Source organism: Nycticebus coucang, chromosome 3 (genome assembly GCF_027406575.1).
Source record: "Nycticebus coucang isolate mNycCou1 chromosome 3, mNycCou1.pri, whole genome shotgun sequence".
NCBI lineage: Eukaryota > Metazoa > Chordata > Mammalia > Primates > Lorisidae > Nycticebus > Nycticebus coucang.
This window is the reverse complement of record NC_069782.1, coordinates 242883-256940: the sequence shown is the minus strand read 5'-3', so window position 1 is coordinate 256940 and position 14058 is coordinate 242883. Positions and strand designations below refer to the sequence as shown.

The window sequence follows — 14058 nt, the reverse complement described above, 5'->3', positions numbered from 1 at the left end:
CATCCTCAGCCCTAGCCCCAACCCTAAACCCAAACCCAGCTCCAGCCCCATCCCCATTCTCAACCACTCCCCCTTCCTCAGTCCCTGCTCCAGCTAGTGGGTCAAAGCCTGTGCCTCAGGCTCTCTCCAAGGGCTACCAGGAAGGACAAATCGTAACTAGCTGGGGAAACCTTATTGCAATGGTTCTTAGAAGCCACCCCTTCCCCAGGCAAGAGAGGTCCCAAGAGAGTTCCCCAAAGGGAGTTCCTGGAAGACCTACAGATATTCGCACTTGCATGTGCTCTGAGGATAGACAGTCTGATTCTCCCTCTGAAGGGGCCATCCCCAGTCTCAAGGAGAGGCACAGCTCTTCAGCAGGGAAGGTCACAGGGGCAGGCATAGAGGGCCTGGTTGAGGCTGGATGTCAGCCACAGCCAAGAAGCTCCAAGACCAATAGGGCTCCCAAGCCAGGCTCTCCCCCAGGCCCAAGAGGACAGGAGACCCAGGAGAAAAGTCTAGACTCACTGTCTGGTGCTCTAATGCTGAGTCCCCACTCCCAGCCCCCTGTGCAGATGCAATCTGGCTCCACACCATTCCCTGCTGTGAGGGGGGACTCACAGCCTGTTCCCCAGCCACAGCCATGGAAACACAGCCTGTGTGAAATAGACCAGAGCTCTGAGCAGGAGGTTGGCCAGGCAGTCCCATGGCACCAGGGGGAGGCACCAGGAAAGGGGGTCAGTGCTGTAGGGAGCTCTGGGCTGCTCACAGAGAAGCAGAAAGAAGCTCAAAAACTCATGGTTTTTCTGCAGAAGCCCAGGACCTGGGGGGTAGTGGAGGGGCCCCGGCAGCTCAGTTCACAGGCCCTGGAGCCTGCCACTGCAGTGGCTCTGCGGCAGCGGCTTGACCTGGGCAGCTGCCTGGATGTGCTGGCCTTTGCCCAGAAGCACAGGGAACCCAGCCTGGCCCAGGAGACCTACGCTCTGATGAGCAACAACCTGCTGCGTGTGCTGGGAGACCCTCACCTGTACCGGCAGCTGAGTGGGGCTGACCGGGAGCGCATCCTGAGTCTGCGCACAGGCCAGGGCCAGCCGGTACTGGGGGTCCTTGTGCTACCCAGCCTTTACCAGGTGAGCCACTCAGGGCTCACAAGGGGCGCTCATGCAGAGGAGGCTCCTGTGGCAGGGCCTGCACCCCTGTCTCCTCGCATGCACCTACACGTGTTCAACCCCCAAGAGAACACATGGCGGCCCCTGACCCAGGTGCCCGAGGAGGCCCCGCTCAGGGGCTGTGGTCTCTGCACCATGCACAACTATTTGTTCCTGGCTGGGGGCATCCGTGGCTCTGGTGCCAAGGCTGTCTGCTCTAACGAGGTCTTCTGCTATAACCCTCTGACCAATATCTGGAGCCAGGTGCGGCCCATGCAGCAGGCCCGAGCCCAGCTCAAGCTGGTGGCTTTGGACGGGCTGCTGTATGCCATCGGGGGCGAGTGCCTGTACAGCATGGAGTGTTACGACCCCCGCACAGACTCCTGGACCTTGCGTGCGCCCCTCCCTGCAGGCACCTTCCCTGTGGCCCATGAAGCTGTGGCCTGTCGGGGGGACATCTATGTCACAGGGGGTCACCTCTTCTACCGCCTGCTCAGGTACAGCCCCATGAAGGATGCTTGGGATGAGTGCCCCTACAGCGCCAGCCACCGGCGCTCCAGTGACATTGTGGCACTGGGAGGCTTCCTGTACCGCTTTGACCTTCTGCGGGGTGTCGGTGCTGCAGTGATGCGCTACAACACGGTGACGGGCTCCTGGAGCCGGGCTGCTTCCCTGCCCTTGCCAGCCCCCACCCCTCTCCGCTGCACTGTGTTGGGCAACACCATCTACTGCCTTAACCCCCAGGTCACTGCCACCTTCACAGTATCTGAGGGGACAGCCCAATTCCAGGCTAGGGAGCTGCAGCCCTTCCCTCTGGGGAGTAAGGGCATCCTTTGTCCATTCATCCTGACTCTGCCCCATGAGGGCTGGCTGCAGACCTCCCTATGAGTGGCCAGTAGAGAAGTAGGCCATTGTGTGGGGAGACTTGAGGGGATGTGGGGCACAGGAGGGGGCTGTTGTTTCTGGAACAACATTCCTTTTCTGTTACAATGAGTCTACTGTTTTAAAGGTTGTCAGTTTTATCTGGAGTGTAACTCCCCCACCCCCAGCCCAGGCTCCCTCAGCCTCCTTTTTGGCCCCCTCACCACACCCAGGCTGTTTGCTGCCCTAGTTACTTACTTGCTTACTCTATATCTTGGCTGGTTCAACCCCCACCCTCCTCTGTAGGACTCTCCTTGTTCCAAGAGCTGAACCAAGAGAGGAGATGGCTGGAAATCATTCACATTTCCTATGTTCTTTTTTTTTTTTTTGGCAGTGTCTCACTTTGTCACCCTAGGTAGAGTGCCATGAAGTCACAGCTCACAGCAACTTCAAACTCTTGGGCTCAAGCGATCCTTTTGCCTCAGTTTTTCATTTTTAGTAGAGGTAGGCTCTCACTTTTCCTTAGGCTGGTCTCAAACTCGTGAACTCAAGCAATCCACCTGTTTGGGCCTCCCAGAATGCTAGGATTACAGGCATGAGCCACTGCACCTGGCCCACACTTCTTATGTTCTTTCATGGGTGAAGAGGGAGCGAGAAAGTCCCCAGGTAACACCCTCCCCTCTGGGACTTTCTGTCCGCCCTTAAGATTTCTGGGAGCCTAGCTAAGCTCTACCTAGGTACCAACCCTGTATCCCTTCTAAGTTTGATTGGTGCTGTGAATCTTTGAGGGCCTGGGGCGCTTGTCTGTGAACTTGGGTTGGGTAGGCACTGCTTTGCTGTCTATAGCCCCTGACCACAGGCCTAGTACTGACCATCCATGACCACTTGGGCTCATGATTCTCTGCAGCTTTGTGGGGCCTCTTTCAGCCCCTCCAGAATCCCACCCCACTTCCCACCAGCCAACCTCTAAATGACACCCAGGTTTCACCCTAGTTCTGCTGCTTTTTAGCTGTGTGGACTTGGACGAGACATTTAACTTCCTTTTTTCCTCTTCTATAAAATTTGGTTAATGGACATCTATCACTCATGAGAGTTGTGGGGGATAAGAACACAAATGTGAGCACCTTGCATGGTGCCTGGGACACAACAGCACAATCAATAATGCATGTCCTCTCCTTACCCACTTTGAAACTCACTTTAAGGAGGTGAATAAATCTGATTGTCTGATTGGACACTGCTGCCTATCCCAACCTGAGGTCTGAATGTCTGGCCTGTTTTTGCTTTTTATTCTATGCTCAGCACAAATGGCACCAGATACATGTTTAATTCACCGAAAGCATCTGTATCTTACACTTGTCATATTTTATTCACGGGTTTGGTATAGGCTGGGTAGATCACAGCATAAGACAGAAAGGGTTGTGCTTGAAAATAAGTTTATTGAGAAACAAGTACAGTGCATACAGCTGTATATTTGGGCACCAGCTCCACCCCCCGGTGGCTTCTCTACACAGGGAGATGGTGGCATGGCAGCTGGGATGAGCGGCCTGGGGTGGGCAGCAGGGCCTACTGCTTGCGCTTGGTCTCATTGAGCAGCTCCTGCCAGTTCTTTTCCATCTCCTCCTTGCAGTTGAGAAAGGCATCCTCCAGCCGGCGCATGGACTCGGCCAGCATGGGGTTAGTGCGTATCACCACCATGTCGTAGGCCATCCAGGTCGCCTGCACTGCAACAACCAGACAGGCCCAGTCAGGCCACAGGGTGGAGCTGCAGCTCTGGTGCACCTGTGGAGGGCCAGATGCCTCTACTGTCATCAGCTCCCAGGGGGCCAGATCCCTGAGAGGGCCCATAAAAATACTGCCTACAAACAGCAATCATGACATTTCTTACTGTCAGGCAAGTCAATTTCTGGATACACCAGACCAATACATTAGAAGGCTGGAGGCCAGTCTGACATGAAATCAGACTGAAATGTGAGCAAAGACAGAGGAAGTACAGGTCCTTACCCACATGCAGTTCACAGCTAGGAGGTGTGACCCACAAGGAGCCATAACAACCACTCAAGCTCACACGTTCAAGTGGGGCTGACCACTCCCAGTCCTGAAAGACCTGAGTCTCATGTTACCTCATGTTCAGTGGCCTTGATGCCTGCCCTCCTCCACCTGGGGCACCTCTGTGCTTTCATTAAAGCCCAGGCCAGGGGCTCCTCCTTTGGAAGATGTCCTTGAACTTTTAACACTCTACAGATGGACTTTCTTGTTCTTTCCCTCTCAGTGCAATCTGAGGGCAGCACTTCCTGGGCCTATAGGTGGGCATGTACTTCTTTTTTTTTTTTTTTTTGTAGAGACAGAGTTTCACTTTATGGCCCTCGGTAGAGTGCCGTGGCCTCACACAGCTCACAGCAACCTCCAACTCCTGGGCTTAAGCGATTCTCTTGCCTCAGCCTCCCGAGTAGCTGGGACTACAGGCACCTGCCACAACGCCCGGCTATTTTTTGGTTGCAGTTTGGCCGGGGCCGGGTTTGAACCCGCCACCCTCGGTATATGGGGCCGGTGCCTTACCAACTGAGCCACAGGCGCCGCCCTTCTTTTTTTTTTTTAACAAACAAAGTCTCACTTTGTCACCCTCAGTAGAGTGCTGTGATGTCACAGCTCACAGCAACCTCCAGCTCTTGGGTTTAGGTGACTGTCTTGCCTCAGTCTCCAGAGTAGCTGGGACTACAGGCACCCGCCACAACGCCTGGCTATTTTTTTTATTGCAGTTTGGCTGGGGCTGGGTTTGAACCCGCTACCCTCGGTATATGGGGCTGGTGCCCTACTCACTGAGTCACAGGCGCCGCCCTGCATGCGCTTCTTGTATGAATTCAATGGAAGTGTCCAGAAATCCCACCCCACTCTTCCCATTGGTGTGGCTCTACCCTCAACTATACATAGCAAAGGTCATCTCTTCTCTGTGCGACAGCTGACCATAGTAAATACAACCTCTTAAAACTCCTCTTTGTTGGGCTAAAAAAGTACTTTAGGAAACTATGTCCTCAAAGAAATTAACCAAAGAGGATATAGGCAGAATGACTAATAATAAATGCACAGGTCAGGCTGGGTATGATGGCTCATGCCTGTAATCCCAGTACTTTGAGCAGCCAAGGTAGGAGGATTGCTTCAGGCTAGCTGCTTAAGACTAGCCTGGACAACATAGTGAGATCCCATACAAAAAATTTTGCAAATCACTGGCCATGGTGGTGCATGCCTGTAGTCCCAGCAACTTGGGAGGCTGAAGAAGGAGGATCACCTAAGCCTAGAAGTTATAGTGAGCTGTGATCCTGTCACTGCACTTCAGCCTGGGTGACAGAAGGAAATCCTGTCTCTAAAAAAAATAATAATTAAACACATAAATTCACACTGTGGATCTATACAAAACCAAAGTCAGCATCATAGCAGACCTGAAGTTTTACACATAGCAATATCCGTTGGGTTAGGGAAAAAATCTTAGAAAAGGTATGTGCAGTGTCTCAATAGATAGCACTCATACGACTGTGTAGCCAATACAGGGACTCCTGAACATTAGGAAGCATGAGTGTCACTTAGGGTACTTCTGAAAATGTTGACTACTGCTCCTTCCCACAACTCATAGAGGTGTCTTGGAGGTGAGAACCTGCTTTTTTTCAAGATAGGGTCTAGCTCTGCGCAGTGGTATGATCATAGCTCACTACAAACTCAAACTGCTGGGCTCAAGCCATCCTCCTGCCTCAACCTCCCAAGTAGCTGGGATAACAGCTATGTGCCATAACACCTGGTTACTTTGTCTTTATTTATTTATTTTTTAAGATACAGTCTCACTTTGTTACCCTCGGTAGAGTGTTGTCATGTCATAGCTCACAGCAACCTCAAACTCTTGGACTCAAGCAATCCTCTTGCCTCAGCTTCCCGAGTAGCTGGGACTACAGGCACCTGCCACAATGCCCAGCTATTTTTAGAGACAGGTTCTTGCTCTGGCTCAGGCTGATCTCAAACTCCTGACCTCAGGCAATCCTCCTACTTTGGCCTTCTTTTTTTTTTGAGACAGAGTTTTACTTTGTTACCCCTCGGTAGAGTGCCATGGTGTCATAACTCATAGCAACCTCCAACTCTTGGGCTCAAGCGATTCTCTTGCTTCAGGCACCCAAGTAGCTGGGACTATAAGCACCCACCACAATGCCTGGCTATTTTTAGAGATGAGGTCTCACTTTGGCTCAGGTTGGTCTTGAACCTGTGAGCTCAGGCAATCCACCCACCTTGGCCTCCCAAGTGCTAGAGGTGTGAGTCACAGCGCCTGGCGCCTGGCCCTCCCATTTTTTTTTTTTTTTTTTTTTTTGAAACAAAGTCTTGCTGTATTGCCCAGGCTAGAGTGTAATGGTTGGATCATAGTTCACTGCAAGCTCAAACTTCTGGGCTTAAGCAATTCTTTGCCTTACCCATGTACCACCACCCACACACTTTTATTTTTTGCAGAGAAAGGGACTTATTATGTTGCCCAGGCTGGTTTTGAACACCTAGCCTCAAGTGATCCTCTTGCTTTGGCCTCCTAAAGTCCTGGGATTACAGGTGTGAGCCACTGTGGCTGGCCCCAAACCTGCCTCTTAACAAGAATCCTGAATCATTCTGGTGTAGGGAGTCTGTACACCACCTTTTAGGCCACTTGGATAGCAGGCAAAGCAGGGACCTGGAAGCCAGCCCAGAGTTTTCTTTCTAGATCTCCACTTACTATGTGACTTGAACAAGTGGCTCAAACTTACTAACCTAAGTCTCCTTGTCTATAAAATATACATTAGATGCCAATCTTATAGCTTGCTATGAGGATTAGATGGGTAATGTATATAAACTGCCTAGCACACATGTTATGGATTGAATATTTGTGTCTGTAGCAGCCCATATAGCCTATGGCTAGGAGGAATGAGCGTTATAAGTTACACCTGTATAGCTTGATAATGGAACACCTTGGTGAAAATGTCATGGGGAGGGATTTAGCTCTCTTAACAAGCATGAGAGCTCGTGAGATGAGAGCATTAGTGAATTGGCAGTCTCTACACCTGTGGTGTTAAGAGTCATGAGATGAAAAAAAAAAAAAAAAAAGAGTCATGAGATGAGCTCTATATTAGGCTGGAGAAGGCAGTCGGGAGCATGCACATTCTATCACAGACCCACTTACTGTGACTCAAGTTCGCTTCTCCTGCTTGCAGAACACCAGCCCGGTGCCTCTCTGCTGAAGACTCTATTCTCTATTACCAAGCTCTGCTATAGACTGCTAAAGCTCTATTCTTCTAAGACTACATCACGCTCAAAGACTATCTCTCTCTCCCTTCTGCTAAAGCAAATAGCCCTCAGGCACCTAAAAGCAATTGTTCCTGAGCAAGATAACAGCACAGCTGTTTTGAGTCCAGCTAGATAAGCAGGGGGCTGGAGACCCAGCCAGTCCTGGGCCCTGATATGTGTCTCCTCCACTAGCCACCAAATTTATATGTTGAAATCCTAAGCTGCAATGTGATGGTATTGGGGGATAGGGTATTTGGGAGATGGTTAGGTCCTGAGGGTGCAGACCTCATGAATGGGATTAGTGCCCTTATAAGAAGAGACATGAGAGTTTACTTTCTGTTTGTAAGGGTATGTGAGGTGCTATGTGAGGATACAGAGGGTGGCTGTCTACAAACCAGGAAGAGACACCAGATCTGCTAACACCTTGATCTTGGACTTCCCAGCCTCCAGAACTGTGAGAAACAAAAAAAATTTTTTAACATACATACCCAAAATCTAAAAAGCCATTTATTACAATTCTTTTTTAAATAGTCCAGTGACTTTCCACCTTAAAGTTTGGAGGCAAATTTTCCTCAAGAGGATATCAAGTACCAGTATCTTCCAATGTTAATAAACTGCTACATTAGTCCCAACAATTCACAATTTTTTTTTTTTTTTTATAGATAGAGTCTCACTTTATCGCTTTTGGTAGAGTGCCGTGGTGTCGCATAGCTGCAACCTCCAACTCCTGGGCTTAGGTGATTCTTTTGCCTCAGCCTCCCAAGTAGCTGGGTACCAATTCACAATTTATTATCAATATACTACATACTCAACTTTTCAATTTTTCACAGCAAATTAAATTATTAGAAAAACAGGACTAACCACAATCAAAGATGTTACAGAATGTACACAATTCTGACAGGGAGAGTTATTATCAAGGGAACGGCTTTCTTTAGGAAAAAATTCTAGTAAAAAACAACATGGGAATAGAAGTAGTTAAAAATATTCAAGACATGAAATTCAGGACTGGGATTCCATATTGCCATTTAGTATGCTTTGTATGATAGGATATAAGAACTAATCCCCATCTATGGAATGTTAAGCTGATATGCAAGACAGTCAAAGCCTCCCATAATTCAACCTCCCATTGTAATTTCTGGTTGTATCAAAAATAGACAACTAGAAAACGATTTTACCTCTTTAAAAAAAAAAGGATTTACATGTAAAAAATGGGATGAAGTGGGATTCCCTCCTTAAAAATGTTTCTAAAACTTGCACTTACAAAACAGTTGATAAAAATATTCCTCTGGATTGTACAAGAAGGAAGACAGGGACTACTGATGAGATGTGGTGGATGATACTAATTAGACTTGGCGGCTTCTCTCCTGCTTCATCAGCGGCTGGACTCCCCCCAGTTTTAGTTTCTCCATTTCCTACAGGTGAATCTTCTTTAGTTTCTTGGTTAGCCACTTTGTCCTATTTTCCCTTTGTTCCCCTTTCTCCTTTTGGTTGCACTTTTTTCGTCTAAAGATTTATCCTTTGCTGCTGCCTTTTTTGGCTTTGTTTCCCCTTTTCCAGGTGCAGGTTTAGCTGACAACCGTGCTGATCTTGTCTTTAGGCTCTTCTCTCATAGCACTTTTAGCAGAGCTGACCTTCCTCTTTAGCATCTTAGCAGTGGGGAGAGGTACCTGCTGAGTGCCCTGTGGGTGTGGAGCCAAGAGCCTTCACAAAGCCTGGCTGCCAAGCTGCTGCCTCCTCACTGCCAGGACTGCCAAGATCAGCCCAAACAGTCCCTGTTTGGCACTGGTTGGTGTTTGCCAAACACCAAGCCCAGTGTTTACTTTTTAAGCCACTCAGTCTATGGTAATTTGTTGTATGATCCCAAGAAGTGGGGTGTTGCTGTAAAAAACATCTAAAAGTGTGGAAGTGGCTTTGGAATCAGGCGATGATAGAGGCTAGAAGAGTTTTGAAGTGCATACTAGAAGCTGATACTGCCACAGAGGCAGTTTTAAAGGTGATTCTTCTGAGGACTCAGAAAGACAAGAGATTTGGAGAGAAGCCTCCATCTACTTAGAGAACATACAGAGAATCATGAATAGAATGTTGGTAAAAATACAGATCATCGGCTGGGCACAGTGCCTTATGCCTGTAATCCCAGCACTTGGGAGGCGGAGGCGGGTGGATTGCCTGAGCTCACAGGTTTGACACCAGCCTGAGCCAGAGCAAGACCCCATTTCCAAAAATAGCCAGGTATTGTGGTGGACACCTGTAGTCCCAGCAACTTTGACGGCTGAGGCAAGAGAATGGCTTGAGCTCAGGAGTTTGAGTTTGCTATGAGCTGTGATGTCATAGCACTCTATCAAGGGCAACAAAGTGAGACTCTGTCTCAAAAAAAAAAAAAAAATCTATATACATATACACATATATATAGGTCACAAAGGCCATTCTGATATAGTCTCAGACAGAAATGAGGAACATCCTTTTGGAAACTGAAGAAAAAGTGATTCCTGTTACAAAGTAGCAAAAAACTTGGCTGAATTACTTTCATGTCTCAGTGTTTTGGAGAAGGTAGAATTATGTGAACAATTAAATTGAATATTTGTGCAAAAAAAGGAAATCTTATAAAATAAATAATTGAGGTGCTCAGGGCAAAGTTAGAGTGGGTAAGAAATTAAAATTCAGGGGAAAAAGAAACAGTTCACAGAAATGAATCTCATGTAGTCCTACATAGAAGCTGGAATTCTGAGTTTCCTAGGCCAAAGCAGAGAAAAAGTATGCTCAGTTAGAAAATTCAGTGATCATAAAAAGAAAACAAATCCATTGTTGAAAACACCTTTTTCCTAAAAGAAAACTTTTCTATGGGTCTTCTTTATGACAGGGATGTATGAATTGAAAATGGAAAGTGGGGCGGCGCCTGTGGCTCAGCGGGTAGGGCGCCGGCCCCACATGCCGAGGGTGGTGGGTTCAAACCCGGCCCCGGCCAAACTGCAACAAAAAAATAGCTGGGCGTTGTGGCGGGCGCCTGTAATCCCAGCTACTTGGGAGGCTGAGGCAAGAGAATCACCTAAGCCTAGGAGTTGGAGGTTGCTGTGAGCTGTGTGACGCCACGGCACTCTACCAAGGGTGATAAAGTGAGACTCTGTCTCTACAAAAAAAAAAAAAAAAAAAAAAAAGAAAATGGAAAGTGGTTCTTCTATGTCTGTAGTTGTGATTGCTGGTAACATAGCACCAAAGCACAGTTCAGAAAGGCAATTGCATGGCCCTCTTGTTATTTGATTAAAGAAAAAATAATTAGAATACATAGGATAAGAGGGAATCATGATCATCAGAAAATCCTCCAGACATGCACATATTTCTTTTGACTTTTTCATTCATTCATTGAATGCTTGTTAGACATCACCTTGTGCTGGCATTTTGTACGGCAGCCCTGGTGGTACAGCAGTTATACATGATAGGCACACTCTGCCCTCATGAAATGTTCATCCAGTTGCAGTGGGAGGAGACAGATAATAAAGACACACATTATTGATTGTGAAAGGTGCTGGGAAGGAAATAAGCAATATATGTTGTAACAGAGAAATGGGGTGAAAGGATAAAAATGTGTGTGTGTGTGTATCTGTTTCTGGGACTCCTGATATATTCTACATCTCAACTTGTCTATTGCTAAGTCAACATAACATTACCTTAATTATATAGCTTAACTATATAATTTTATATAACTATGGAGCTTAATTATATAGCTTTATAATAAATCTTGCTAATTACTGGGTAAATTCCCTGTCTTTATTTGTATTCCTCATAAGTATCTTAGCTATTTTTGACTCTTGGGTCTCTTGCAAATGTTTTAGAATCAACCTGTCAAGTTTCATAAAAAACCCTAATAGGATTTTGATTAGAGCTACTTTTTACCCTTGGATGGAATATGGGAAGAACTGATACATTTATTACATTAAGCCTTCCTGTTCATGAATGTAGTGGCTTCATTTATTTTTACCTTTAATATCTTTTAGTCAAGTTTAGTAATCTTCTCTATAAAATTGAGAACATTTTCTTAATTTTCTCTATAAAATTGAGAATGCTTTGGACATTTCTTGTTAAATGTTTTCTGAGGCAGTCTATAGATTTGTGTGTGTGTGTTACTGTTATTGTTAGTGTAAATGGTGCCTTTAAAAAATGTTAGTTCTACTTCTTTGCTGCTGGTATATTAATTATAACTCTGCCCCAAAATTCTGCTTTGCAATTAATTGATCATACTGAATAGGATGCTTCCATTAGTTATCTATTCTAATGGGGACACTTGTCTGGGGTTTTAATTTTTTGGCAATTATTTTTCTTTAACTCAGGGGCTCTAGTTAAGAGCACCGGAGCTAGACTGTGTGTCCTGGCCCTGATGCCCGCCACCTGGAACCCCAGGTTTCATGCCACTCAGGTTCCATTTCTACATCCGTAAAAAGGGTCCATAAAAGCATATCTGTCACTAGGTCACTGTGAGGGAAAAACTGAATAAAGTGTGTCAGGGCTCAGCACAGTACCTAGGACGAGTTCAACAACCATGCCTGCTAATATCTGTCATTGTACTTATTGCTTTTCTTCTAAGTTCTGAGTAGCTAAATGTTACCCCAAAGACTTCCCTTAGTCTAATGTTACCCCTTAGACTTCCCTCCTATCACCTGGACTCTCTAGTGGCAAAATACCAGCAGCAAAGAAGTAGTTGCAATTAATTTTTGTATATTGATCTTTTATCCAGCTACCTTGCTAAACTTTGTTATTTTCAGTCATTTGCATTTTAGATGTTCTACTTAGACGGGGAGCCAGCCTCCAAGTTGGTCCTCAGGAGTTCCTGCCTTCTGGTAGTCCTCTCTCATAAGTGCAGGGTCAATCCATGTGACCAGTAGAATATGGCAGAAGTAATGATATGCCACTTCTGAGATTTCTCTGAGGGAAATTAAGTTGTGACCAGCACCATAAAGAGGCCACAGAGAAAGTACCCTGACAATAGCTACTTGAGCTTGGTAGCAGAATCTTCTGCTCCCAGACAAGTGTTTGGAAACTGAAGCCATGGTGTGACTACAATTCATGAGAACTGTATTCAGAACCACTCCCAGCTACCTGGCCCTCAAGTGATCCGCTTGCCTCAGCCTCCCAAATAGTTGGGACTACAGGCACCTACCACAACTCCTAGCAAATTTTTCTTTCTTTTTTTTTTGAGACAGAGCCTTAAAGCTGTCGCCCTGGGTAGAGTGCGGTGGCATCACAGCTCATAGCAACCTCCAACTCCTGGGTTCAAGCGAGTCTCTTGCCTCTGCTTCCCAAGTAGCTAGGACTACAGGTGCCCACCACAATGCCCGGCTATTTTTTTGTTGCAGCCATCATTGTTGTTTGGTGGGCCCGGGCTGGATTCAAACCCGCCAGCTCAGGCGTATGTGGCTGGCGTCTTAGCTGCTTGAGCCACAGGGTGCCTGAGCCTCTATTTTTTTTTTTTTTTTTTTTTTTGAGACAGAGTCTCAAGCTGTCACCCTGGGTAGAGTGCTGTGGCATCACAGCTCACAGCAACCTCCAACTCTTGGACTCAAGTGATTCTCCTGCCTCAGCCTCCCAAGTAGCTGGGACTACAGGCACCCCCCACAATGTCCAGCTATTTTTTGGTTGCAGTCGTCATTGTTGTATGGTGGACTGGGATGGATTCGAGCCTCTATTTTTTTTGTTTGTTTTTTTTGCAGTTTTTGGGTGGGACTGGGTTTGAACCTACCACCTCCGGCATATGGGGCCAGTGCCCTACTCCTTTGAGCCACAGGCACCACACTCGAGCCTCTATTGTTAATAGAGACAGGATCTTGTTCTTGCTCAGGCTGGTCTAGAACCCCTGAGCTCAGGCAGTCCACCTGCCTTGGCCTACCAGAGTGCTAGGATTACAGGTGTTAGCCACCTTGCCTGGCCCAGATACACAGTTTTTTCTGGATGCATAATTCTGGTGTGGAGGCTAAAGCAACTCCATCTTTGGTGTGAACCTACCAAGTTAACTACTAATTAAACCCTGTTCTGGGACTGCCTCTAAGATTTCTACTTTATCTACTGTTACTGTGAATCCTGCCCTTAGATCAGAACAACACTGACCAGAACAATGCTTAGGCAGATTCACACACATTCTTGCCTTTCCCTGAGAAGTCAATTATTCTAAACATTTCTTCCCACTGGTATATAAGCTCTAGGTCTGGCAGGTAATGGTTTGGGGATCTACCATCTTGTCTCATCTCACTGCTGCCCAGACATGGTTTCTGTTTGTAAGTCTGTTAAATGTTTCTGAGAAATTGGATATGTCAGTCTCTTTCTTCAATCTTGCAGCTTCCTTGGACTCTGGAGGTAGGTTTGCATAAACCTGTCCACAGCAGAACATCTGGGTACATAATGTTTTCATGTCATTTAGATGTTATTTCACTAAGTCCTGGTTTTCATGATTGTTGTTGAAAATTCATTCCAATTGTCATTCCTTTGTATGACCCCGCTCCATCTGGCTTCTTTTTTCTCTTTGTCTTTGATCTTCTGAAGTTTCAGTATTTTGTGTCTAGGTGTGAATTTCATTTTATTTTGCTTGAGATATATTTTGTTTCTTGGATCTGTGACTCAAGTTTTCATCAGTTCTAGAAAATTCACAGCCATTATATCATTAAATATTATCATTATTCCATTCTCTCTAATATCTCTTTTCCTGAGATCCCAATTAGACACATGTCAGAACTTTTTGGTCTGTATTACAAATTTCTTTTCATATTTTTTATTTCTTTGTTTTTCTGAGACAAAGTCTCATTCTATT

The 14058-nt window shown here is 46.4% G+C and overlaps 2 protein-coding genes across 3 annotated transcripts in view; one reads left to right on the top strand and one right to left on the bottom strand.

Annotated features, from left to right (window-relative positions):
• The first annotated feature begins 38 nt into the window (after positions 1-38).
• On the top strand, positions 39-2021 carry KLHDC7B (kelch domain containing 7B). The gene is made up of 2 exons (XM_053584104.1): positions 39-295; positions 329-2021. The coding sequence occupies exons 1-2, from the start codon at positions 180-182 to the stop codon at positions 2010-2012; spliced, it is 1800 nt and encodes a 599-aa protein (XP_053440079.1). The 5' UTR covers positions 39-179; the 3' UTR covers positions 2013-2021.
• A 1380-nt stretch (positions 2022-3401) lies between these two features.
• SYCE3 (synaptonemal complex central element protein 3) overlaps positions 3402-14058 on the bottom strand; it is a 28608-nt gene continuing 17951 nt past the window's right edge. Inside the window, exons 3-4 of one of the 2 annotated variants that reach the window (XM_053584108.1) lie at positions 7664-7720; positions 3402-3706 (exon numbers count right to left, since the gene is read on the bottom strand). In XM_053584108.1, the coding sequence (XP_053440083.1) occupies positions 3549-3706; positions 7664-7720 (215 nt within the window). In that variant the 3' untranslated portion in view covers positions 3402-3548. The remainder of the gene's footprint in view (positions 3707-7663; positions 7721-14058) is intronic. The other variant, XM_053584109.1, reaches the window with a different exon arrangement.

What these genes read in the sequence shown, in the direction of transcription:
- KLHDC7B (XM_053584104.1), top strand. Translation starts at nt 180, where the DNA reads ATGGTTCTTAGAAGCCACCCCTTCCCCAGGCAAGAGAGGTCCCAAGAG. An exon ending in ATGTGCTCTGAGGATAGACA is followed by an intron (nt 296 to 328) that starts GTCTGATTCTCC and finishes GGCCATCCCCAG; the next exon opens with TCTCAAGGAGAGGCACAGCT.